The sequence below is a fragment of the Apteryx mantelli genome, chromosome 28 (assembly GCF_036417845.1).
Source record: "Apteryx mantelli isolate bAptMan1 chromosome 28, bAptMan1.hap1, whole genome shotgun sequence".
Lineage (NCBI taxonomy): Eukaryota > Metazoa > Chordata > Aves > Apterygiformes > Apterygidae > Apteryx > Apteryx mantelli.
The window spans coordinates 2,685,041-2,712,646 of record NC_090005.1 but is presented as its reverse complement, the minus strand read 5'-3'; the positions used below and the strand labels follow the sequence as shown (position 1 = coordinate 2,712,646).

General features: G+C 43.7%; 1 protein-coding gene across 1 annotated transcript in view; it reads left to right on the top strand.

Annotated features, from left to right (window-relative positions):
* The first annotated feature begins 6,751 nt into the window (after positions 1 to 6,751).
* Positions 6,752 to 27,606, top strand: part of SKAP1 (src kinase associated phosphoprotein 1) — a 163,540-nt gene continuing 142,685 nt past the window's right edge. The window contains exons 1-3 of the mRNA XM_067311987.1: positions 6,752 to 6,791; positions 13,628 to 13,733; positions 25,077 to 25,102. Coding sequence (XP_067168088.1) covers positions 6,758 to 6,791; positions 13,628 to 13,733; positions 25,077 to 25,102 — 166 coding nt within the window. The 5' untranslated portion in view covers positions 6,752 to 6,757. The remainder of the gene's footprint in view (positions 6,792 to 13,627; positions 13,734 to 25,076; positions 25,103 to 27,606) is intronic.

Below are 27,606 nucleotides of genomic sequence, written 5' to 3'. Positions count from 1 at the left end.
GGATCCTCCCTGAACGCCGTCCTCTTCCCTCAGCCTTGATGGCAGCCCTTGGTCCTAGCTGTTTATAGGAAGTGTCCCCTCTGCAGCCTTAATGAAGTGTGTGGCAGTCCTCCTCATTAAGACTCAGTGTTGTCAATAAAAGAGTCATTAAAGTAGTTTGATGAGGACTGGGAGAAAGAGAAGAGGTGCTACAACACATCTACAGGGCAGAGGGCAGCTCCATCACACATTGTAACCAAACAGCAAGGGATCAATATCACCTTTGCATTAAACTAAAGCTCATCCGTCAGCCTGAGGAACAACAGCCTCCACAAGAGCTGAGCATACTGCTCATTCCTGGATTACCATCTTTGAAAGCCTTCCCTTTGCAGAGCTTCCTTCACTTCCTAATGCTGGCCAGCTTTTGCAGGAGGCCTTGAAAATGCAGTCTCAAAGCTGTGTCCTGCATAGGATGCCAGTGGTGTTATCCGTTCCCCACATCCAGCTTTCAGCATCACAAATTTTCTGAGAACTTGCTGTTGGGAGATGCCTCCTCCATGCTGTCTCCGCATGCTACAGACCACCTCCACCCCACTGACCACTGATTAGGCTGGGGGTAAAAGATCATTCTCCCAGAGAAGGACATCTTTGCCATGTGCCATCACCACAAGGGTGACATAGGAGTAGTTGGATCAGTGGAGTCCAGCCACCCTGAAAGTGAGATGATGTTCATGCCATGTGAAAAGCAATGTGCACTCAGTCCCCACTGGAACATGCCCATACTGGTGAGAGGATTACAGTGAGGGTCCACATGGCGAGGACAGGAGATGGATCTGGACCCCGGACTGAGGCCTGGACTTGAACCTGCACTCGACACACAGTGTAGACCTTGCCTAGCATTACACAGGAAGAATGAAGCACGGGAGGAAACCTGGGCCTCCCCACTCCCCACAGTGTTCACTGTGAGCTTCCTTCCTCCCTCTCAGCTAACAACTGCTCTGACTCTGCCTTGCGTTTTCTGGGGCAGTGTATGCAAAATGCTACTGTTGAAAATGGCAGTGTGGATCTCAGTAAACTGAATGCTTGCCTAGGCACCAGCACTCCTATTTATTTTCCTGGGATCTTCCCTTGAGAAGTTCTTCTTGTCTTTCTCTTCTATGCTTCATCTTGTCCAGTCAGACTATAAACTCTTTCAGGATTTTGTTATATGTGCTAGTGGAACATTTCAGTGAGGTCCTACTGTAATTAATGGGTTGGCATGATGAAAAACAGTTACAGCCTCTACTATCTAATAAATATATCTCAGCACACCTGCTTGCTTCCGAGAAGCCTTAACAACAGAGAAAATCCAGTGTGTCTGAAAGGTAAATGAATCCAGAGTCTGGCAGTCTAAACCAGGAGCAAGGTCCAGTCATTTAGTTTTGCTCAGGGACCAGATCTGTTTACCATAACTCAGAGCTGCTGACACTATTTTTGTTTCTTTTTGGCTTCAGAAATTGATGAACAGTAACCTGTACGCCCTTATGAAGCAGAGGTGCAGAATCAAATCATATGAACAACAGAAGACCACTTAGCTTTAAAAAATGAAAGAGGTTTTGTGAGGGTTGAAACCAACCTTTAACTGAATGACTTAGTCGTACCAAAAGATACATGAGCTGTTGGGCAATGAGAATGACATGAGCATGTAAACTCTGGGATTATAGCAGAGCATTAGCATGGCATAGCTGATCAGCAAACCAAGAGACATTATTCAAGCAGTCAGGTGCATTACCAGATTGGAGAGCTGCTTTTTCTGAGTTGTTGGTCACTGTCAGAGGCAGCAAATAGCACCCAGTGGCCCAACAATTTGACCTGGAATGGCAGGGGCTGTGATGCAGAAACGGATGAACTGGCATCTGTTCTGGAAAAGCAAGAATTAGAGTCTGCTCTGAATTGGCAGGAGTCACAGTACCAGGAAGGTAGGACAAAAGGGCAAGTCAGTGCACTATGCAAGGAGGTTGAACAAGATGAATTAAAGGGGCTGGAAATGTACTTTCAATGCTGCAGCACCAGACTAGATGAACAAATAATCTGATCCAGTTTAACAAATCCTATGATCCTCCACCTCCTCTGTGGAATGGGTGTCCCAGGGTCAGCGTGTGCCCACATGAGCATGCACACATCCTTATCTTATCTAATTACTAGAAGTTTCAGATTAATTTCAGTGCAGCTGCTTGAAAGGGCTGTTATCAGCCAGGGCTTTGTGTTTAACCTTGTTACCCTTTTGTTGTTAACCTTTCCGAACAGCGGAGAGGGGAAGGCTGCGATCCTGATGAGCTGGAGAAGCTGGAAGGGGGCAGATGGGAACTCGAGAGTCTGCACCCCCTGGTTTTGTGCATTCAGTACCTCTTCAGCCTGTGTGACAGGACAGCTGGCTGCTTACCTTCACTGACAGGCGCTGGTACCCAGCCACACAGAACAGCCCGTAACAGGGACACGTCTCCTGCCAACCTCTCCAGATCCTTTGATATTTCCGACAGAGAGTAAAGGACTCTAACTCTCACATTTTACCTTGCATTGCTCAGCTCCTCTAAGGCTGCCTTGCTTTGTTTCCATAGTTACACCCAATCGCATCTGGCTTCCTGTGAAATTGGATTTCAAAGCAAGACAAGCCTTCAAAGGATTTTGTCCATTTAACAGAATATCATTAGGAGAGAGCTTGTCTGCTGAACTTGGGACCTAAAATGATTAAGGTGGGGCTTTTATCATGTAGGGAGGCAGCTTTACATCCATAGCCCGTAAAGGTTGATGCTACATAACAATGACGTGGAGGAACTTGCCAGTCCCTGCTAGCCTCCCCCATCTCCTTCCCAGATGACCACTAAACTAAATTTGTAACCTATTCACACATTCAAAAATGAAAGTGGCAAGAAAAAAAGCAGGAAAAAAAGGTCATTTGCCTGGGAATCAGTCTGCCTGGCTCTATCTGCAGCTGTGTAAGGTTGGGTGGAGCACTTGGCTGAGCTACTGCATTGTGCTGGGGTTTAGGGTAATAGCATCTACATCTCCGTGGCAGCTGAGGCTCTATGGCTCAGTGTTCCTCAGTAAAATGAGTTTAATAAAAACAATATCTGCTACACAGTCTACCTAGTCTTAACAACATCTTCATGTAGGGCCTGATGGGAATATTTTATGTGCTGAGTCCTGCTCCCAACGCCATGGGATAGATTTCTAAAGCACCTATGTGCAACAGCACCAGCCTCCATGCATTACCGTACTTTCAGTACTTCATGATGACCTTTAAGATCTGTAGCAAAAGACCAAAAATCGCAACTGCAATGTATCCCAGAAGTACAGCAGAAAGGATCTAGAGCTGTGCTAATGGCATAAGTACCCCAAGAGCAGGAAATTTGCTGGGTGAAATCCCCATATGCTCTTAAGCAGTGATCACACCCAAAGCTGCAAAGGAAGGCAAACCAAAACATCCGCAAAAGAAGTCCCTGCCAATTTGACATGAGGAAAAATTTCTTCCAGACCCTAAATGTGATAAATTGTTTAGTTCTTGGGCAAGGCTCAGTGACCAGGTATCTTTAATTCACTGCTTGCACTGTATTTTCAGACTGTTACATGAGCAGTTGCTACAGAAATGCAGAAAACATTTGTGAGATAATCCTTTTCTTTGCAGTTGCATGAACATTTCTTCCTTTGAGATTTGCATTGATCAGGTTTTATTGATCTTTCTGGCATAACTGAAGGCAGTTTCTTCAGTCTAAGGGACCTAGTTCATTTCCTTATAAACTCATTTTTAAAGTTAGTCTCAGCAAGCAGCTGCTTTTTATTTGTGGGCTGTAATGAACTGACTAGGAATTTTGCACAGAAGCATTTAAGTATTTACCCCTAAACACTGCTAGGTGAGAACACATGCACAGACCCATCTACCCATACACATCCACGTACACACGCTACCGTTTCTTGCATACAATCAGAACCACTCAAATGTGTTGGGAGCCTTATGCAGCTAACAGAGATTCACATTTTGTTCCCATAGGAGACTCAATTTTCTCAATCCTGACTCATGAAACCTTACATAACTAGGAAATGTAACAGGGAAGACTACAGGCTTTCTAGCAAGCCTGTCTTCTGTGTGAAGCCTTCTAAACTGCAACGACATTTTCTGTGCTCTAAGATCCCTACATCCAGTGCCGCTGAGAAGCAATTTCTTGTACATGGGGTCCTAAAATCAAGAATATACTGCAGAAGTGTTGTCAGGGTGTGTAAGCCTGCACAGCATAATACAAGATAAAGAGAGAAGGACAGACACTGTGTGAACTTTACATTCGTAGGGAACTTGTAAGTTCTAGAGTGGTAATGTCAGACCTGAAGTCTGTCTCCAGGTTATTGTGAAATTAAATGCATGTACAGAGCGCGGCCAAGTGACAAATTGGAAGTGGTGGTGGGTTGCTCTTCGCAGATCTAGAGAGCAATGAAGTCTCCCTGAGCATGAGGGAAAGCAAAGTGTCTTCTCTTCTTTGTGACTAAACCCCAAATGGGAGCTGCCACTTCAGCTTTACTACTGAGAGGCTCAATGTGCAGAAAGCAGCGTGTAACATCGCTTTTCCAGTTGTGTACACTAACCATGCTTATGGTCATGGTACCTTCACTTCTCCTCCTTTAAAACCATCCCTTCTTGACAAATGTTACATGTGAGTTACTGCAATGCTGCTCCCATGCATAAAAGTGCATATTTCAATTTAAAAGTCTCAAAAGTACTTTGCAGCTCCTTTTGGGGTTTTCCCCTTTCATTCTGCTCTCTCCAGTGGAGCCAACACACTAGAATTACAGGCACACATGCCCCAAACCAAAAAAACAAAGCACTGTGCTTCATCTTACACCTGTTCTTTATCTGATTTGTACTGATCAACTAAAAGCATAACACAGTCTTTTTCCTTGTTTGTACCCATGTGTCTCAGAAAGTGTGTCACAAATCATGTTAGCAGCTTATAGTGGAGCATCTATGTTATATATTTCCGTTGCTCCCATACCCGTGCCTTTCCCAGTGAAGCTTTTACATCACATCTCTGGAGTAGGCCTGAAGCACACATTGTCTTGACTGAACCAAGCAAGAGGCTTCGGGCAAAGCTGGAACCTGTTCCTGGTTTCCTATATCCAAGGCTGCCCAACAACTAATCCTTTATTCCTTCCAGGTGATGCACCTGGAGAGCTGTAAGAATCTGATTCTGCAGTTATTTAGAAATATGCTCAGCCTCAAAACGTGCATTGTCCCACTGAAGCCAATGAGACTGTAGTGAAGTGTTTGTGTATCCCAGTCTTTGGGGGCTGGGAGCCCAATGCACCCTTCTTTTTCTCTTCCCCCCGAGATTTTGCTTTTCCAGCCTGTGATAATTACTGTGGCAGGCTGGCCTGCCAGAGCAGCAGGGCAGGAAAGCAGCAAGAGAAGCGGTTTTCAGGGGCCTCCTTCTCTGACAGTTCAGAGTGTCCCTACCTTGTGACATTACGATACACCTTGCTACACAGTGAGATCCCAGTCTGAGCCCTGCTTCTGCACTGTCAGGAGCTTGTGTTGTGCCCCTGGTGAAAGCAGCAAGCACTAATTTTAGTGAAGGTGTGTGGCTTTGTGCCTGTGGTCAACACAGCCTGATTGCTTCCTTTTTTGCTGTCTCCAACATTTGCTATGTTGGGAAAATATGATTAAAAAAATCATATGCCAGGCATAAAATGTCAGAAAAGTAAAAGTAGCAGAATAACTTTGTTTATGTGCTATAATCATAAATATTTGGTTGATACTACTGAAGGATACCAGGACACCATGCAAAGTAAGGACTGGATCATGTACACTTAATCCTTGGGAAATCTCAAGTTAGTCCTTGGAATCATTGTTGAGCATCAGATAAGGAAGGCTGTCTTTGAATTTATCAGTATTGAGCCTAAAATTTGGGAATGCGAGGACAAAAACAATTGTGATATTCTCAGAGCCAGGTCAGCCTGTGCTAATTCATTTATATAGGAGAGGAGCAGATGTAAGACTGTGGGTTAATCTAATGCAATGCCATTTTTGTTTTGTGGAGTGCAGTTTGCATTTATTGCCTGTCATAAAGCAAGTTAAAGTGTGCAACCCTGTTCTTCTGCTGGGCAAGATGTAGAAATATGAATGGTCATTACAATCTAGCTCCCATCCTATGCAGGATGCAGGAAGAGGGGAAGTTTTATTGCAGATGAGCCAAGTACCATTCTCTTCCTCTGCACATTAGAGGAAGGAGCCTGCCTTTGCCTGGACCAGATCCAACCCCCAACTCATCTTGTGCTAGGAACAGGCACTGGAGGTTACATAAATGGCCCCGCATACTCACAGAGCTCATGGGTCTCCTCTGCCAGCAGGTGCACCAGATTATGTGATAATGAAGGAGATACACACCTAAGTGCCACCTGATTTAATTGCTAATGCAGGGAGTCTAGTTTCAGCTGTGTTGCTCTGGGGGTGGTTTCAGTTACTTCTGCAGGTTGTTGGCTAAAGCTCACCCCCCCCTGGGGGGGGAAAGGAAGTGTACTGAGGTGTTGGTCCTGGTGTGTCATGGGCTCTTTGGTACCTTGACCCACTGCAAGGATGTGGTGAGGGGGCCGGGGTCTCTGCCAGAGGAGGCAGACGAGCCCCTGGTTCCTCCTACCTTCCCTGGGGCATCCCCGCCTCTCTGCTTCCTCCCTTGCTTCAGCCCTGCCTGGGGACAGGGACACGAGCAGCAGCGGCAAGTTTGACTCCTGTGGAGAGGAGGTGGCAGGTAGCATGATCCCAGAGGAGATTCAGCGACTCCTTGAAGGTAACCACAACTTCCTGCTTGCTCCCTGTCTGCTTAACTGGGGGAAATCTGCTGCAGTTGCAGGGGAAGAGGTTCAAGAGGGGAGTGGGGGGGCTATGGAGCTGCCTCCTCTCTGAAGCTGGCTGATGGTGTCTGGGTGCTCAGGTTATGTATGCCTTCTGCCTCCCTAACTGCAGGGAGTGGAGCTGCCTGTCCTAGTGCTCTTGGGATTGTCCTTGTGTTGCCCAGAGGGGCAAGCTGGGTCTGTGGTGGTCCCAAAGCGTGTGTGTGTCAGGCGAGGAGACTGTGTGTGAGACTGGTGGTGGGGGGGCATGGTTGGATGCTGTCCTCACTGGGGGCTTTCAGGTGAGGTACTGAGTGGCTCCATGGGTCAGTGTTACTGCAATGGGACAAGGGAGCTGGTACCAAGGGTAGAAGAAGCTTGTGTGCTACAGTGAACCCCCTCAGCAGGCTCTGTTGTGGCTGTGGTAGTGGTGTCTCCTGGCCTTAGATGTTGTGTTAAACTTTAATTGCCTCATTTTGGAATGTGGTGAGCAAGCTGGACCTGTGGGGGTAAATCCTCAAGGAAACTTCAACCCCAGTGAAATTGGGGTGCAGGTTGAGAAAGCAGAGGTGGCTTTGAGCCCTGCTTCTGCTTGATAACGTGATCTCCTGAGGTCTCAGAATCTGAGTGACTGGACTACGCTTAGAGCTGATAACATGTACTTCTGTGTGTGTAAGATGGCATGTGTGAGGCTTCTGAGGCTGATTTTCCTGGGTTTCTTAGCAAACTTGAACTCTTACACTTCTTGTTCAGATGGTGGGTCAGCCAAGCAGAAACAATGCTAGACTCTTCTGTCAAAATGTGCTTCACAACATGAACTAATTTTGTACAGACCTTGTGACTGTTGCTGTCCCCATCCCCACAGCATGGTAAGCAAAGGTTTAGTGAGAGAACTGCTGTGCAGAGGTGGCTGTGTTAGTCCCAGAGAGGGTATAAGTTGCTCCTGTGCATTCTGCCTAGTGCATGTTATCCCTGACTCTTGCCCTGGGCCCTCCAAGGGATGCTACAAACCCACAACTTTGAGGCTGTCTTTGTTTTAGGAGTCTGGCTTGTGTTTTAATTTCTTAAACAGTCAAGTTAAAAGCTGTTAGAGTTCTGAGTTCCCTTTCTGTTGTGACTGAGTGATTGCTTGGTGTGTCCTTGTGGGAAGGATTCACATGAACAAAAGGGGAAGCTGCTCGCAGGTTTGATAGCTTTACTCTACAGCGTTGTCTTGCTCTCCACACAAGTCTGTTCACATGCTGACTTCCTCCTGCCCTGCTAATTCTCTCTAACCTCCTTGTAAATAAAACTTGATAGCAGTGTTGCGGGCTAGTGCAATGGCGTTAGCCCTTTGCTGAGCAGCCCATGCTGCCGACACATCCTGCTATTGCAGATGTGGGTGGGTGGTGGTGAAGGAGTCTTTAGCAGTTCACCGCTTGCCTCTCTGAGTGGTTGCGTTCAAGCCTGGCCCAGTCTGCGTTGAGGTTTGACCTTTCTTTTCCTGTTGAGATGGCTCCTGACTGTTTGGAGCACTAGCCCCTTTCACACTGAGCCTTGGGATAGCTTCCAGTCTGGGAATCTGTCAGTTTGAGAGAGAGAGTGCAGCCTCCAAGCCCATCAAAGCTCACTTCCAAATGCTTTGTGTCTTCCCCCAGATGTAGGTGTAAATTTTCTCCTCTGTTTTTTAATCATGGGGGCTTCAGTGAAGTTCACCCTTTCACATTTTTGATGTGCAGCACTTTATTGTTCAGTGCTGACACTTCTGTAAACAACTCATTTCTGCACCTGCCACCTTCCTTTTACTTAGATTATTTTCTTGTTAGGTGACTGTTTTTAATTGAAGGCTTCGGATCTCCTTCTAAAGCACAGCCTTTGTTTGCTGACAAGTATAGCAGGCTATGAATGGAGATTAATTGCATGTCACATACCTCTGTATCAAACTTGCTGTGTCTTAACAATCTATACAGTCTTGAGGCCTTCCAGTGGCTAAGGAGTTTTCTAGCTATGCTGACTAGAAATGAAGGAGCTTAAGCTATTTCCATGTTTGCCAACTACATTACCCTAGAAATTCTTCTATTTTAAATAAAAATCACAAACGGGGAGTAAGCCTGTATTGATGTACAGGCAATAACATCCATTTCCACATATTAAAGTTTGGCCCATACTGCGGGACCATGCACAAGATGCACAGGAACAGTGAGTGAATGGCTTCTTAGTAACAGTTATGTTATCACTGATGACATCTCTGAGGTTGCAGTGGTTGAAAGCCAATGCACTCTGCCTATTCTCTCTACATAGCAATCCTGCAATGCTTATGAATAGTTATTATCTGTTTCTGAGTAGATGTGGCTAAGGCAATTGTATTACTTTAAGCTTCATGTTGCAAATAAGTGATCCATGTTCTCATTAAAGCTATGTAGTCAGTTAATTGCACAGGGTTTCACTTTTGGTTCAGACGGGTCCCTTTTAAAATTATTTTGGCTAAGTGTATTTCATGTTTGTTTAGCACAGATTTCTTCTGAAGGCTGAAACAATGGTTCTAAAAATACCATGATACATCTCTGATAAATACAGGGTTTCTATTTTCTTTTTGTAGAAGCAAAAGCAGTCTGGCAGTATGACTGCCTCCCCTAGCCTGCCCTGCCTGATCCCCTTCTTCATGCCAGCTGGTGGGTCTGGAAAGCTGTTTTCTTGTTGGAGCTTGGGCAGCAGAGGTCAGAACAGGTGCTGCACTGGGAGACTGATTGCACCTGCAAAGCACAACAAAGCTGGCAGTTGCTGGTTTCAAGACAAGCAGCCTTAATGCTGTTTTAAAAACAATAAAATGCTCTGTTTTGTGAAAGCAGGTAAGCCATAGTCAACCCTGAAGTTGCTTAGTCTCTCCAGAGTGTAAAATACCAAGGAATTCAGGGTTAAGACTTGAGAGCTGAAGATTGAGGAAGGTCATCTTGGCTCCTGCATCTTGTTGCATGGTGCAGAATGTCCCATTCAGTCCATTGCAGGAGGATGGATGAAGACTGTCTCAGGGCTTTCTCTGACTCCTTCCCACAAAAGCAGGAAGGTTCATCTTAAATGTTGGTTCACATTTAAATCATCCTTTCTCTGAGCTTGCAGAAAAGTCAAGAAACTCTGTGTGATAGTTCACAGCTTTTATTTTGCCAAGTGAGACGAGGGATGATATAACTGGCTTTCCAAACCCCTAGCTGTCTTGGGACCCATCCTGGAGACATTAAAGCAATCGCATGGAAGCCTAAGGTATCTGATACCCTTTTTGTCTGTGTCTCCCTGCACTCCCCCCCTCCCCCCCGTCCCAGCTTTGTGCACTGTATTGATAGCTACCTTAAACTTGCCCCTAATATTTCCCAGCCAGCTGGGTGACTAACAGCAGGAGGGAGTGTGATGTATCAAATTAGTGTTGGAGGAGACTGGCTGGCTCAGCATTAACTTGCATAGCTAAAACCTTGCAATTCTGTGGGACTAGCTCCTCTGTGTAAGGAGAGTAGGTTTTTTCTTGTTGGCCTTCTGATGGCAGAGAAGTAGAAAAGAGCAGAAACGTGAATGTGCATGGAGAGAATACGCATGGTATTTTAATACCCTTCAGCCCTGCTCACTGAGTGCTGATTAACTCCTAGAATTTAGTGCTGCCATTAAAAGGTTATTTACTACCTGGACTTCAGCAGTTGTGACATAATTTTTATGATGCTGTGCATCTCCCGCAGGATTAAAGTGGATAACTGCAATTGCCTCTAGAAACTCTCCTGAAACACTTGATGAAATCTGAACTATTTTTTTCTTACCTTTTTAGCTGCAGGAAATGAAAAGGAGAGTCCTGTAAACTTTCAGAGTGGATCACAGAGAGCAATCTATAAACATCAAGAATATAATATTACAGACAAGCAGTAAAACTAACATTAGGGTGATTTACTCTAGAGCTGCTTACATATTGCTCTTCCTGATCCACTTTGAGAGTTTATGGTTAGGCTTTCTTTTTCATTTCCTGGTGCTATAAACACAGTGGCTGGCTCTGAAAGGGGGCTCTGCCTGGCTTGCAGAAGTGACTGTAGTTTTATTATAACTTATCCAGCAGTTGATCTGTGCTGACATCCCAGTAAGTAAATACTGTATTAGAGCTAATCATATACTCATGGAGCTAATCTGCACTTAAAAATGGGAGGGATGCAACTGATATTTACATGAGTTTGGGGGCAGTTTTTTCCCTTCCTTGTTTTCATTCACTGTGGAAATAGTTTGTGCATAGTTTCTCTAGCTGACCTGTTTCTAGTGTGCTGTTTTTAAGCTGGCTCGTATATAATAAATTGTCCCCTTAGCCTCCATCTGTTCTGAAAGCTCCTCAGAGCAAGATGCATCTTTTGTGTTTAGAAAATACCCAAGTACATAGATATATGTAATTTGTAAGTGATTTGAGCCCAGTATTGTTAGGCCTGTCAGAAGCGAGTACTGTATCTTGGATTTACAATTAAAGAAATGCATAGCTATGTACTGAAAATGAAACTTAGTGTAAGGATTACAAGATTGGCCTGGGATTTAAAAAGCTTCACTCAGCTGCTTTGCTGCAGGTTTCTGTATCATCCTTGGCAAGCTACTTAGGGCTAAATTACCAGCAGGGAACTGATATTAATAAGCATTTGGGCCTGACACCTCTGTGCTCCTGGAGCTCCCAAAATCACTGCTGGATGTTGGTGTGGCTTTGAGAGCAGTGCTGTGAATTAGTGTGTTATTGCCCATCAGCTGAGCTGTGGTAACAGTGTATGTCCATGTTGGAGATGTTGTGCGAGGAGGCTTTGATATCTCAATGCTGTATTCAGGCTTTAGCCTCTGTTTCTCAGCTATGAAGCAGCAGCTGTAGCATGGCCATCCAGAAATGAGAAAAGGACTGTTACAAATTCGACTGTTACAAACTGGATTCATTCCTCCTTCCCAACCTTGTGTGGCCAGAGCTGCGTCTCCCTGTTTCTGCCTGTCTGTTGCTCTGAAGGCCTGGTGGGAAGAGAGCCCTGTTCCCAGGGATGTGCCCAGGCACTCAGTCTTGTTCCTTAATTGCCTTGGTGTGCCGCTTGCTCTCTTGGCTTTAGAGAGCTTTTATAACTGCAAGCTTCCTGGAGTGTATTACAGGCAGGTGACAAAAAGAAATGAGGGCTTGTGATTTTGATAGGAAGAGGTATTCATTCCTCTTGTGGCATTTTGATCTTGAGATGTGATTGCAGGTGGAGGAGTAGGGTTTTTTAAGGAGCTGTGCAGACTCCCAGGGTGTGCTAAAAGGAGGGCTGGCTGCTGTACCAGCAGCTGAAACATAAGGATTTGGAAGCCTTGCAAGCAGGATATTAAACTGACATTAGTGTCACAGTATGGTGTGTGTGTTAAAGGTCAGAGAGGCCTGTAGATGTGCAGTGCCATAACTTTGAAGCCAGTCTTTGCTCTGCTAGGGGAAACTAACAGTAATGTCACTGCAATACAGTACAGGGTATGGTACTCCCCCATACAGGGCAGGTGAGACTGAAACTGTTCTGTTTCCAGCAGTTTTTAAAGATTTTTTTGCAAAGAACATATATTTATGCAAACAGACACTTAATCCCTTTATCTTGCAGTTCAGGTTAAATTTCTGCATGCAGATGTGGCTTCCAGGTGAGTTATAACCTTGTCTATTTAAAGCAAGAACATATGATTATTATTTTGCATAGAAATAAATCTGCATAAAAACTCTAGTCTGGTTACAGAGAGGGAATGAGAATTCCATGCTTTTTCTTGTCTAGCTGTCTCTGAGCAAGCACAGGGTGTAGTATTTCAGCAATAACCTTGCAGGGGAACGTGCCATGATACAAGTTCATGTTGGCTTGTGCTCAACCAAACTGTTTGGTACTTGTCCTTTTCAGAGATGGTCCTTGTTACATATAGGTTGAAAACAAAAGCTTTTTGTTTCCTTGAAATGTTGGTGGATATCCTGCGCTGACATTTTAGTGTTTTGGATCCCCCTATGAAGCACGTAGCTTCTTCTCTTCTGTCTGCGTATAATGCCAAAAGCCTTTCAGAGCAGCAGGTTTGTAGGGTTTCTTCCACACAAAGGGGGGGCTGAAGGATGGGTGAGACATTAACCAGTGTGTGGAGTGAATGTGTGTGGCAGAAGGCTGGTGTGCAAACAGGACACCTGACCTGGGCTAACACTTCCCTTTTGCTGGGCATCTAGCAGAACACCACCCATCCCAATATCTTGTGGGGAGGGCACTAACAGTCTTTCTCAAATACATACCAAGACTTCCTTGTTCTTGGACTACTTCTATTCCCACTGAAAGTGCTGATGATTCTGATATAGTCCTTGTGAAGAGGTGTTAGATCTGTCACCAGTCATGGGTCTAAAATCGGCACAATACTGAAAGTCTTCCAGTCTTTTTCTCATGTGCTTTGCTTTCCACTGTGGTATTTCCAGTGCTTCCTGTTCTGCTCCCATCCTGCAGTTGCATTTTTTTGTCTGATATTTTTACCCATGTTTCATTTCACCTTCTTCATCCTTCAAATAACTTCTGATAGGTGGCTTCTTTATAGTTCCTTATTGGCCTTATACCATAACAGCTAGAGGGAGAAGCTCTGTATTTGCAAGCAATATTTGAATCTTCTATCTGCAAACACTTCAGTGCCTAGTTTCTCCAAATGAAGTCTTCAGGCTGACTTCTGCCTCCAGCTCAGACTGCTTGGTACTGCGCTCCTAGAACTTCCCAGTGTGTGGCCAGGTCTGTGTTTCTCAGCTGAGAACTGATGCCAACCTGGTAATCTTAGCTTGTAACTCTTTTCTTCTCAGATGCTGAAAGTTACCTGGTGGATGGACTGCAGAATGAAAACTTGAGTGCTAAAGCAAGGGAGCAGAGGGATGCAATTCTCTTTGGCTTCCAGCAAGTCAAAGCCAGGTTTGTGTTGTCTGCATTACTTTCTAATGAGAATGCTTCAAAAGTGTTACACCTTGGGTCCCATGTGCTCTTTACAACTGTCTGGGCACTTTGGCCATGTTTCCAAAGTTAATGGACTTTCAGGGCTTGGTATAATATGAGTGCACTGGACCCTTCCATTAACACTAAACAGTTAGATATGATTATCTGCAAAGCTGTTGTCATTTGTGTGTTTAGAATTTTTGCATTTTGAGGTATGAATTATGCCTTGGTCTGTGTCTGTACAGTGCCTTCCATATGAGTCTGGTCCTGTCCTATTCCTCTTTCTCCCTTTTGCTAGAGAGGATTGTGTGTGTGGGGGGGGGAATCTATCACTTGATATTTAGGCCTGTGGACAAATCGATAGTGAGTGAATACTCATGATGCTGGCTTGTTGCTGAAAATATTTCACAAGCAGCTCCTGAACCTAAATATGCACTGCCTGGGCTTTGATTCAGTAAAAAGGAAGGAAGATGATCTCCTGAGTTGAGAAATGGGTCTGAACTGGGTTCCAAAATCTCCTATCCCCAGAACAGGTTAGGCCAGATAAGTCCTAAGGAGAATGTGAGTTGCATCATTTGGATTTGAGTGAAGCAAACAAAGGATGTTCTACTGTGCTAGGGGAAATTCAAGGAACATAAACAGCAAACAAGTTTCTGGAGGTTTAAATAAAACTTTCAGTCTCTTCTGCATTACTATTTTGGCTAGAAATGTGATCTAAAGCTCACTTATTGCTCTACTTATAAGATGTGAGTTGTGCCACTTGAAGTTAAGACCTGACAATAAAACTCAGGGTGGCTGACTGATCTAAGCATCCAGTTTAAATAAAACTGCAGTCGAGTCCCTGAGACACAGAGAATTTTAGCCTTTGGAAGGGCACAGCCAGACTCTATTCCCTGCAGTCCCACTGAAGAACTTTGCAAGATGCCCTGCTGTATCTTAATCGATCCTTCCTGCTGGCTAATTAAGCATCAGTTTTACTCAGCAACTCGGGACTGTGTAATTATCAGCCTGGGTTGCCCTGAATAATTGAAACAAACTGAATGCAGAAGATGGAAGCTTTTGGAAAATGGGGCTGCAGCATCTCTAATGGAGGAATGGTGTGCATGGCAGTGTCCTGCAACACTGCAGAAGAAAGTACTTGCTTGCGTATTTGTAAGACTGTTTCTCTGAAAAATTCCCACCCATTGGCAGGTATTAAAGAAGCTGAATTATGAACCTAAAGTATTCAGGCATCAAGGAAAGCTTTTTTCAACAGTCCTGAGAGCATGCAGCTTTGACAATTCTTTATCTTCCTAGAATGCAACTCCAGGTCTCTCTTTTTTATTTCTTAATTTTTTTTAGAATTAAAAACAAATAGCATGGAACTTGACAAATGCATGAGGCATTTAGCAAACTTGGAAACACAGAATCATTCTTGCTTTCTGAAGTATGTGGTTTGTCTTTATGTACTGATAGAGTTGGGAATGGCACTTCCTTGAGCAGTGGGGAAAGAAGCTGCTAAATCAGTCTTCCTGTGGACCACTGGTTTCCCAGAGCTTCTGTGTAGTCTTGATAACTTAAGAAGGGGGTCCTGGATCAAACTTTGGTGCTGTGTAACCCAGAACTCTTGGCCTTGGCTCTTAAAGCACTTTCTCAGCATAAAAATACAGTTTGGGGTAAAGCTTTTGGAACAAAGTCATCTCAGATAAGCAGGAGATTTGATGAAGCAGCCTCTGCAACAGGAGGAGAGGTGATGTGCACATTCTTCTTGGATGCTCAGGTCAAGATGTGGGCCTTAATTCTGTTGCTCATTGAAAATAAGTAACAGATCTTTCTGGAGAAGAAAGTGAGACCCTTGAGCAAAGACTGCAAGGCACTGTTGGTTTCCTACTTGTGTTTTATTGCTTGGTGGCATTTGGAAATAGTGAGATGAACAGAGTATACAAATGTCCTTGTTCTGACCTGAGCCATTCACACAATGATTTGTGGTGGGAGATTACAGTAATAATGACTCTCTTTTATTTGAAAGTATCTAAGCAGGCCTTGCTCCTGGGGATGAGGCGCAGGTTTGTCTCTTTGGGGAGCTTCCTGTGGCTTTTGTGGCGGGTATGCAGGAAATCATCAGCAGTCGCATTCAGGAAGCGCCTGCCTCCCTGGAGCAGGCCTTGCTCTCTGCGTTTCACCTCTGTACTGTGAAACACAACACTGCGTGTAGAGTTTCATTATTTGGGTTCATAATGGATGTAAGTAAACTGCTAAAGTACTGAGGAGAGACACGTGCGTCTCTGAAAGGGAAGAGCTTCATCTAGTATGATTATCCTGAGCCAGTCTCAATAACTGTTCCTGTAACTTGGCCTTCAGGTCTTTATATCCCTGCTCTCCCAATGGCCTAATAATGTTTCCCCACTAGGAGGTTTGCTGATGACTATAATGTGAACAAGTGGTTGGGCTTTATGTCTCCATGTGCTACCTGTGAGGATATATTGTTCCCATCTTACCGCAAGAAGTGTGGTAGGTAGGGAGTGGATTATGTTTGCAGGTTATAATTTCTTTCGAGGCAGTCTGTGGTGTTTTTGCTTGAGGAGCTGTGTCAGAGGCGTTCCAGGCAGCGGCTGTGGGGAGGCCGTCACCATACGGCTGAGTTATGAGTCCCTGTACTGTTTTACTTTCAGAATTCATTTGCTTATTTAAAGTGCACTGTGTTGAAACGGTTCTTTTCTTTTTTTTTCTTTCTCTCTCTGTTAACTTGGATCCTGTTCCACCTTCTAATCTCTTGCATGTAAATCCTGTTCTGGCAGTTTTTTAGTGATCATCGTGGTGGTGGTGATCTCTTTTCTGTTTAATTGCTTTCCCCAATTGCTTTGCATGGGATCCAGGAAAACAAGTCACAGAGCACAACTTGAAGCTTGGTCCCCAGGAGGTGGCTGCGTAAGGGATGAGGATCCTGCAGCACAGTAGTGATTGCACACGTGCTCCTTCAGAGCTGCATGAACATAACTTCTATGGCATAGAGGAGGGAGCCCCTTACTCTTTGAAAATGGCATGAGCTGTCCTGTGCTTGGGATATTCCAAGTGTAGAGTAACACAGCCACAATAAGATTCTGAACTAGCAACTTCCCAGTGTTAAGCATAAAGGAGAAATAGCAATGCATCCTCTAGGGTTGCTGTCCTGGCTTTGAGCACATGGCACTTGTACAAATGTCCCTGCTCCTACTCCACAGCTAGAGTAGCATGTGCAGTTACCTGTGTCCTGAGCACTCTTTTCCAGTCCTGCATGGAAAAAAAGCATTTGTAACAGGTAAAACTTGCTTTTAGAAAGGTGCTTTGATTTAGGGAGGGTAGGGAAAGGATGTAGTGCTGGGGCAGAGTTATGCTTGTTTTCCAGAAACCCCAAAGGTTGTCAGTTGCTTCTGTTTTGGATCTACTGCTGCCAAGGGTTTGTCTCAAGCTGTTCCTTGGGAATGTCGCTCCTGTTTCTTGTGTCTTAAAGCCAGTTGCAGAACTAGCAGCAGATGTCTGACACCTGGGATGAATCGGATACATGACTCCACTCAGGAACACAAGCCCATTCTTGTCCTTTGGCAAGAGCAGTAACCAAAAAAAGTCGTCTTGCTGTTAAATGACCTCACCTCAGCATTTAGACATTTCTAGAGCAGTTACAATGGCAGGGGGTGAGATGGGGAGAAGGGGATTTATTTAAAAATATGGAGATAAATAGTTCCTCCTTCTCCTTAGAGTCGGCTAGTCATTTAAACTCCCTGTTGGAAGGCAAGTTTGCAATGATGGAAACAAACTCCTAGTATTTTTTTTCCCTAAGGTGAAATGTAATAATGCTAGAAGGAGTGCAAGGCAGACCTGTTCTATATCAAAGCAGAAATGAAGAGAAAGGGGCTTAATTAATGTTGAGTTTCTTGCATACACCCACTAGGAAATCCAAAATAGACACTGAAACTCTACCTTTAATTTGCTCCGCTGTGACTAAAACAATGACGTGACCCTGAGGCCCAATCCTGCTACTCGTAACTAATATCCAGGGCTACCTTCTGACATTCCTACCGCCAGCTGGAGCTCCAGCATAGAGAAGGCTCTTCACCTCTGGATAATAAGCCAAAAAGCTCTTTTTACTGCCTCATTGTCTAATCCTTCTTAAAGCTCATGGCAGTATTCCCAGCGCTGCTACTGTGCTATCAGTGAGAAATGAAGTCTGCGCATGGTCTTTTAACTATGCAATGAAACTTCTCGCATATAGAAACCTCCAAGTAATGTACTAGTCTGCTAAAGAGCCTGTCTAAGCCAAGGTCTTCCCCATACCTCTATAGCCACTGTACTGCCACATGAGTACTTGTGTCCAGTCTTACAAATGCAAGAATGGTGCTGTTGGCATTATGGTTGACTTCCTAGCCTGCTAAGCAGATGCATGTTCCCCACCTGCTTAAGTGGTTTAGATATCAACATAAGTCTGAGATGAGGCTTAAATGTCTGATTCTGCAGTGAAATACCACAATTGTCCTGTGTTTTCATCCAGAGGCTGATCTCTGGCACTGTGACCTTTGGTTGTAATGTTGAGATTCAGAAGAATAAAAACCTCTCTGAGCTTAGAGGTTGGTCACCCTTGTGCAGAGACAACTCCCTTTGCATGATGCAGAGAGGGCTCCAAAATGCTCCCAACACCCATGTATGTATTTCCCTGCTCTTTTCAACTGGAACTGCAGAATACTTGTCTTCAGTGGAGCAGACTTAGAGGTGAGGCAACACCATCACCCGTTCCTGCCATGTGCTTTGATGTGCCTGGCCCCTCTGATGCTTTCAGTTGCAGAAATGTGCTGTTACTGTCTGTAAGGATTCCTGTACTTGGTACTGGAGCTGAAATGGGATGACTTGGCCCCCTGTTTGGGGTCCTTGGTGTTGTAGCACAAATCTCTGCAAGCTGTCAGTGTGTGGTTCCTCACATTGTCACAAACGAATAAACTAGTGGTAATACTGGTTTACAGGCGTAGTTTCAACCTCTAGGGAACTTTGGCCAAATTACTGGGTTGAACTTGATCCCTTCTGTAGCAAGGTGTTATAGCAGAACTCTAAAAGATTAATAATGGAAATATAGTCAAAAGTTTGTCTAAACAAGCCTTTTTTGGTCTGTTTTAATAAACTTTTAATTGTATTAACTGCATCTGTTATTTTAATTTCCAACCTTGTTTTAAAGTTTTGAAATTGGAACTAAAGAAAATGCAATTTCAGGGTAATTTTGCTTCATTAGTGTAACTGCACTGTCTGTAATTCCTACCAATATTAAACTCATTATGTTGAATAACATGAAATATCAAGATAAAAAGGAATTTAAGAATGACCTGATGGGCAGATAATTGAGCTCAGCACATTAACACCAGGGCTGGTCTGGTCCCACCACATTGTCCTTAATTAGGCAAAGTGCTAAGTTCTCCTTCATGTTCTTCAGAGAGCTGAAATTTATTTGCTCAGTGGTGAAATGATCTTGCTGAGCAGGATTTCATTCGGACTTATTTTGGCCATTAGATACAGATTTGTTTTGCAAAAGCTACAAGGAAGTCCCTGTCATTTCAGAAGTACTTGAAAAATTTGAATTTGCATTTTCCTGTTCTACGAATGACTTCTTCCAAGTTCATTCTTCCTTCATGCTCCATGCAGGGGAGACATGACCCTCTCCTGGGCAGGGAGAGCACAGTCCTGCTTTGGGGGCATGTAAGTGCTCTACACCAGCTGGTGTTAATGGAGAACTAAAGCCTTTTACCACCCTGCACCAGTAAATTTGTGCCTGGGTGTGTGTGAGAGCACAGGCATTCCTTAGTTTTCAGCAGTCAAGTTTAATGCTGACCATGGTGATTATTTCTTTTTAAAGTCTAACATGTCTGTTAGGATGGTCCTAATCTATTCTGTAATCTCGGTAGGGTTTTTTAAGAGATGAGGAAGGAATTTATGTTATGGTATCATGTGGAAGGAGGACAAATTCAATTGAGCTGTTATGTTCTACCTGTTTTTATACCCGGGGAGAATGTGGCCGTTCACTCTTCCAGTAATGCAGTTTGGTGCCTTCTAGGTTAGAATCATTTCAGTAATTTGCATCATTTTCCATTCCAGCTGATAAAATTACCCCTGTTTCCCCATCCATTTCCTTGTGAATGCATTGTTAATCTGAAACCTGAGGACTGTAAACGATTGAAATTGTGTAACCAGAGTCTTTGCGTAGCTGCTGCTGCTGCTTCTGTAACATTTGACCGAGAAATGCATTTGAAGTGGTTGGTAACTGGCTTTGCTAATGGTGAGCTCCCCAGTTCTGTTTTCATCTTTTTTCCTGCTTGAAATCTTGTACAGCATTGATTTAAGAAAAAAAATTGCAAACATTAAAAAACAACAAATATTGTGCATCAAATTAGACTGTCTTGAAATATCTAATTTAATACCATCTGTCGTGATACTAGTGTTCTTAATTGGACAAGAAAATGCAGAAAACTTGATTGAAACTTGACTTTATCTTATAGTTCCTGCTGAAGTTGAGTCAGAGGAAAGTGGGGGTTAGACTTTTATAGACTTGAAACAGCAAAGAGACCATTACAACCATAAAGTTTGACCCTCCTGCATAATGCAGGACATAAGATTTCAGATGGCAATTTTGCTTCTAGCCTCAAATGGATCAGTCTTGAATCCATCAGATATGGGATTTGCCACAAGTGGTGCATGATGGTCAGCAAACTCTGGAGCTGTGGACAGGAGTGGGGGTGCTGATCATGATTTTTACTGGATTTCTGTCCCCGGATGACTGGTTTTGAATAAAATAATTGTGAAGAGTAAATCTTGCTCTTGAGGGTGAGTCACTAGTACAGTAAGTCTCCAAATCCTACATTACTAGCCCTGTTTTCAAACTTCACAAGTGCCCAGTTGATGCCATTAGGGTTGCTTCCAATCTTGCTTCTCCTGCTACAAACCATTTGCAAGGAGTAGATCTGTGATTGAGGTCCTGATGTGTCCTAAAAGGATCTTGCATTCGTGAAGACCAAGTGCTGGCTGCAGAGACAACAGCAAGCCCTGGGCCTTACGGAGCAGATGCTGAGAAATGATGGCAGTTCTGGCTCAAGGCTGAAAGGACAGTTTGCTCCTGTTGGGAGCAAAGCTTTCTGGCAAACCTGTCTGCTCAGTGACTCAATTTTCCTCTGTAAAATGACAACGCTTTCTTTTTCTCAAGAGAATTCGGCCTTTGAGGTCTGTTTATACAGTTGAGTTGCAATTTTGATTCGGCCCAGTTGGAGACTCGACTACTATGAGGCTGACAAATTAGAGCTGGGACATGGATGTTTTTCAGGAGCAAAGAATATAAACGCTTTCAGAAAAGTGAAATGCATTGATGTTTACTTGTTGAGTATGTAACCTCAGAGGCTGTACATGATCATGAGAAACCATTTATGTTTTGAATAGAACAAGTCTGTGGCTTCTTCCTGTCTGGCCCAAAATATGCACCAATGAGGTGAGAGGTGGGTGGTTCATTGCAAACTATGTGGGGGAAATGCTTATGAGATGTCTTTTGTTAAAGTATTGGCAGTGCAACACTCAGTCTTTGGCTTTGTAATGGAAATCGGATATTTTTTGGTTGGGTCCTTGCTTTACATATCACATCAAAATTCTCAAAAACTCTTTCTTGAATCTGTTTTGCTGAAGCTAGTTAATCATTTGATAAGAGTTTTCCTCTGTCTGCTTCCACCTTCTCAAGCTCCAATATATATTGGCCCTTTGTATTTGGCTGAAAACCCTTTGCTATGCTTTAAATTAACTGCTGTTCTTCATAGGGGATTCCACCCGCAGCTGGTGGATAAGAAACTTTAATAAAATAGTGCTGAAAATGACCAAAAATACTTATCACAGTGTCTTTTCACAAACTTTCCAGCTAAGAAACTGAATTGGAAGTTTTCTCACTTATGGTTTGTGGAATCTAAAAATCATCAATTAAGGATGAAAATTTCGAACCTAATCCCAAGGCAAAGAGCTTCCAGAACAGAGTTGCAGTGGTGAGCAAGGGTTAGACCTTTGGTTTCTAACTTGTACTGTCTGGCTAGATGAGAAATGTATATGAGGCAACTGCAATTTTCTCAATTACTTGCTGGGAGAAATTACTGGAATGTAACTTTCAGAGTAAACTGCCTATAAAAGTTAAAAGAAACATCATGTAACTTGCCTGTTGCCCACAGATAGGGCATGTTTAAAGGCTTGACCTGCTTGTCAGTTAATATTATCTTAATTGAGAACAAAAATCAAAACTGGCTGTAAGCTCTGTGCCGCTATCTGCTTTGGAGAATGGCCCAAGACGACTAGCCTAGTTATGCTAGCTGAGTTTCTTCTCTTCTGCTGCAGAGATGTGCTTTATTCTGAATCTATAAGCATGCATGTAACTTATGGTTATAGATGCATTTGAGCTGACCATATTTGCTACCTAGGATGTCACAGCAAAATGAGATTTTTTTTTTTTGCCTAAGTAATTGTGTTTCTTGAGTAATGCAGAAGCAAGAAAGAATATTCTGGCCACCTCTTAAAATTTTGCAAGTATGAAGTTACCTGCAGATAGGGGTAAAAAAACCACAGATAATAAGTCGCTCTTAAGTCACTCTTCCCTTGCCTCTCCCCTGGCCTTAGACCTGTATAAAACATCACAGTGTGGTGGAGGCAAATCTCATCATTTAAATGAACAAACTGAAAATACTGTATATTGTATGTGGGTGCCTTTTACCCACTCAAGTAATTTATTCAAGACTTTCATGCAGTCAGTGGCAGATGAAGGAATTAGATCATTACTCTTTCATCTTCCATAAGAACAAACCATCCTCCCCCCACTCCTGATTAAAATTTGAACTAACTTTCATTCTCTGCTTAAGCCTTTCCAGAGTGAAAATGATCAAAGCATGAGATTAAAGACATATCCTGATCTGATGAGATTAGAATTTCTGACTGTTTCCTTATGCTTAAAAAAAAAAAGCATCTTTTGGTATTTCTTTTTTCCCCCCTCTTAAATTTGATCAGAGTGAAGCTAACATGGGCTTGCTGGTCCAGTAGGAAATGGAACTCAATTTTACATTTTTTTTTAAACCATTTTACTGTATTAAAAATGACAGAGGTTAGAAACAAAGCTCTTATACTTTTATTGAACTGGAATTAGAAGTGACAGAAAATCATTTTGGTCCTAGTGCAGTAAATGTTATCACTAAAACATGTTCAGGGGAGATTAGGACAGTCTCTCAAGCACAAGAGACAAAAGTTCACAAAACAGGAAGTGATTTCTCTGTCCTTGTCTCACAATCACTGTCTGTTCAGGAGACAAAAGTATTTCAACTCTTGGTGGATATTGGGCTGGAGGGTTGGGGGGGGATGAAAGTTTCTTCTGGGCATTAGTTGAGCCCAGAGGAGAGAGGTTTCTCTTTGCCAGGGCGCAAGCAGAGCACGGAGGCTTGAGGGAGATGTGGGGACCTTATGCGTGAGGACTTCAGGGCTTTGCGCAGTGCAGTCTGAATTTAGCTGGCCTGTAAAAACTACCACAGAGCAAACATTGAATAACACTAAGACTGGGTGGAAACAAAAGGATAGAGGGGCCTTTCCGGCCACTCCACTGATCTTGAACAGGCTGTGTCACTTCTCTGGGCTTTGGAGATGGGATATAGCTGCGTTAGGATCCATAGTGAAGAACCCCTGATAAAAATGGGGACCACTGCCAAGAGCATCCAAAAGCCCAGAGGTATATGCAGCCCTTTCTGGCTACAAGCAGTGGTGTGGCTCTTTCCAATATAATACAGCCGTTCTTTATCACAGTGGGATCCCCTGCTCAAGAAAGTTTCTTCTGTCTGTGCACACTTTCTTTTTTTTGTCCAAACCAAACAAGTCAAATATTATGCCCTTAATCAGAATTCTGTTGTTGTTTTCTAATTAATCTGTGTCAGTTGCTTGAATGTTTGTGTTAAATCATTTTCTTCATGAAAGCTTTTAATGAGGAAACAAATTGATTGGATTTTTACATACTGGATTCTTGCCATTAATGCCTATAGACCAACCCTCTGTTATGCATTTTGCTTGTGAATGGGTCACTTTGTGGCTTATTCCCAATCCTTGATCTGTTTCCAAAGCTTGCCCGTGCTGTTCCTTTATCAAAATGATGCGGATGTCAGCCCAAGATGTGCTCAAAGTGTGAGAGATGAAGAAATCATGGAGGATTTCTTTTCAGCACAGCCATTCCTGTGAAGGGTCTACATGTGAATGTCTGGCCCTCTTAACAGAAATAATGTGTGTATGATTGGACATACTTTTGAGCTACTTGCTGGGCAGGGAATGGGACTCAGTTGAGGGGCCTGGAGAATGAGGCATGGACTGAATAAACTGCCTGGGCAGGTAACTCCTGCTCTGGTAGATATGACACGGGGTTGTTTCTCAAGCTGGGTTACATCTGGCAGTCCATGAGCCTGTGCCTGTTTGCTGCTTCACTCTTACATCCTCTGTGCCTGACTGCTTGTCGTGTACTGCTTGTCCCCCTGTGTGTCCTGCACTTTGGGCTTTTAGATGCTCTCATAGGATGAGTAGGTGGTATGGTATGACAACACTCATCCTGCAAGCTTTCATCTCTGTGGCTCTGCAGGGGGAGTTTTCAGTCTTGGCTCTGTGACCTTCCTACGCTGCTAAATGGGGACAGTATGTCCCCTAGAATGGAGGAGAACATCCAGCAGGATGGAGAAGTTTGCAAACCAGAGCAGTAGAGAGCTGGTATGTAAGGAAGGGTAGGAAGGGGATGAGTAAAGGAATAGGAAAATGCAGAGGGAAGATGCTAAAGCCGATCAGGATATCTGGGTGCAAGTGTTTCTTTTTCTTTTGAATTTCTTGGTGACCTGCTTTCACAAAAGTTGCAGACACAGAGTTGGTCTCTGCAAACAGAACACTGAAATGGGCAGTGTGCATACTCCCCTCTGCAATGGCTTTGCTGTAAGGAAGGTATGAGATGAAGTTAAGGCTGCAAAGGGAAAGCCCATGTAAGCCTCCTTTTTGAGGAAGAGGCCTATTCTTATGAAAGAAAACTGGGCATCTTTGTACCCCTTGCAGAAGGGGAGATCTGATTAGTGAAAAAGCTTCTGTAGGTAGCAGGGCATGTCATGGGGGCCTGCTAGCATCTATAGGACTTGCATTGCCTCTTGAGGCTTCTTGCACAAAATGTTTTGACCATTTGCTGGATTTCTGGCAGCATGTCTAATATAATTTTCCCATCTGTCACTTATTCATCAGGCTGGAACAAATCATTAAGAAAATAATGCATGCTTATGCCTGTCTTTTTTTTTTTTTTTTGTCTTCTAGGTATCACTTGGAATTTCTGCCCCGGGGTGAGTACAGACTGGTGGGGAAGGAGGGTACTTTCTCATTGTCGTTACCTGCTTGGGAAGCAGGGGAGGACTGGTTGTGTGGTGTTTCCTGTGCAAAATCAGCAAAAAGCTTAAACTGAATGTATAGCTGTGCATGGCAGGTCTTAGGGGTGGAGTGGGGCAAAGCCACAGTAAAGGCTATAGCAGGAGTTCAGGTTAGCATTCTTCCTGAGTAACAGGAGTTAATCTTAGACTTGAGAGTAAATTAAAAATGTGTGGTGCTGACATAGAAGTACTGTTCTGGAGAGGCCTAGGAAAACTTTCTGCAAAACTTCTGGTCTCCAGAAAATCCTTAAAGTTCAGAAAGGGCAGCATATTCCAGCAGTTAGGGCTATGGACTTGGGAGCAGAAACTATCCCTATCTCTGGGTAAACTTCAGCAAGTTGCTTCCAGTCATTGTTGTTCTGTGTCAACCCCAACTTGAAACTGAATCCATGTCTCCAGGTGTAGACAAATGGTCAGGCAGTAAATTTCTCAGGACTGTGACCATCTCTTGTTATGTCTGTTAATGACATGGGAGATTCCGGTTGTGACTTTGATCTTCATTTCTGCAATAATGCAGGTGATGATTTAAACTTTCCAGAGTGCCTGCACGTTGAGCTGTTTCAAGGGTTACTTTTGCATATCCAGGACAATCGATGGATGTATCTTTCCTTAGAGCTGACCTGGAGCTCCTTTTACTCTGCATTGAACCCATGCAGTCCAGCTCTGATTCCTGAGCTGGAGCATTGAGCACAACCAGGCCTCAGATAACACGTGTGGTTCTGTGGGTTTTTTCTTTTTCTTTAAGCAACAATTTTGATATATGAGTACAAACAGAAGGATCTGCCAGTGCTCGAACAAGATGGGAGCTGGGGCCATCATAAAAATCCTTGCGAGTGTTCCAACTCAGCTAATCCTTCATTTACTCCAGAAATAAATTCCAGTATGTTACCTCCTCGATCAGGGCCCACTTCCAGCACATCCTGTCTGTCTGGCAGCACAGAAATGTCAGAAATGCAGCAGCGTTGCAATTCCCACTAGAGCAGTGTTATCACATTTTAATATGAGCCTTGGTGCAGCCTCGGTGCTTCTAATTGCTTTCAAACCATTGTTTTCGTGTGTTTGGTTGATGAACCCAGCATCTGGCATCATTTGAGAAAGTACAACAGACAGCTGTGTTCAAAATTAAAAAAAGAGAGTGAGAGAGAGGATTAGAACACATAAAAGGGCTCAAAATTAGTTTTTTTTTTAATTTTGAAAGTTCATACAATTTAAAGGGTAGAGGAGGGATCCTTTTGTGCTTTTGAGATATTCTGTGTTTTATGGAGTCAGAAGCCTAAGTAATATTAGGAAGATTGGTTTGTAGAACCGCGTATAGATTTGTAAATGAAGTGCCTAGCTCACCTAAACGCCTGCTAGGAATCGCTGTGCAAGTACTTGGGTCTTTGGGTATGTAGATTTCTCCAAACTTGTCCCTAGGTCACTGGGGAAGCTGATACTATCCTGAGAAAACATACTAAGGAAGGAGGACACCTCGGGTGTTAAGAGGGGCTTGGGCTTCACTTTGAGAGCCCCAGTTTCAGTTTGATGCCCTGCTGGGGGAAGGAGAGGTGGGACAAGAACCTGATGCCAGTTGAATAGAAAAGAGCCGGAAAGCTACAGTGTGGCATTTGGTTTAAAGAAAAAACAACTTGAGTGCCTGGACATATGGGTAAGAGGATCACAAAAAGCAGGAGTAAATTAGCTGCTTAGTTGTACTGCCAATGCACTTTAACAGGCTGAGGTAGGGAAAGGGAAGGGCTGCTTCTGAGAAGTTTGGGGGTTTTCTTTGGAAGACATCTTGTAAACAGCCTTTCTAAAGAGGGTAAGCAAAACTTGTGACCACATCTGGTAAAGGTGGTTAGAGCTCCTTAAGCTGAGAGCTGTGCTGGAGTTCTTCTGGCAGGTATTAAGACCAAAACACCAACAACTTGGGCTATCAAAACCTGTTGGCATCCAGTGTTGACTGAAATTAATAGAACTGTTTTTGATATAAATTTCTCCTTGCTGGGAGATATGGAACAGGAGTGTGGGTCTTGATGATAAGGCTGAGAGAGCTGGGCCTGTTTAGCCTGGAGAAAAGACTGAGGGGGGATCTTATTAATGTATACAAATATCTAAAGGGAGGATGTCAAGAGGATGGGGCCAGACTCTTTTCAGTGGTGCCCAGCAACAGGACGCGAGGCGACGGGCACAAACTGAAACACAGGAAGTTTCATCTGAGTATGAGGAAAAACTTCTTCACTGTGAGAGTGACAGAGCACTGGAACAGGTTGCCCAGAGAGGTTGTGGAGTCTCCTTCTCTGGAGATATTCAAAACCCGCCTGGATGCGATCCTTTACAATGTGCTCTAGGTGACCCTGCTTGAGCAGGGGGGTTGGACTAGATGATCTCCAGAGGTCCCTTCCAACCTCTACCATTCTGTGATTCTGTGGTAAGTTGAG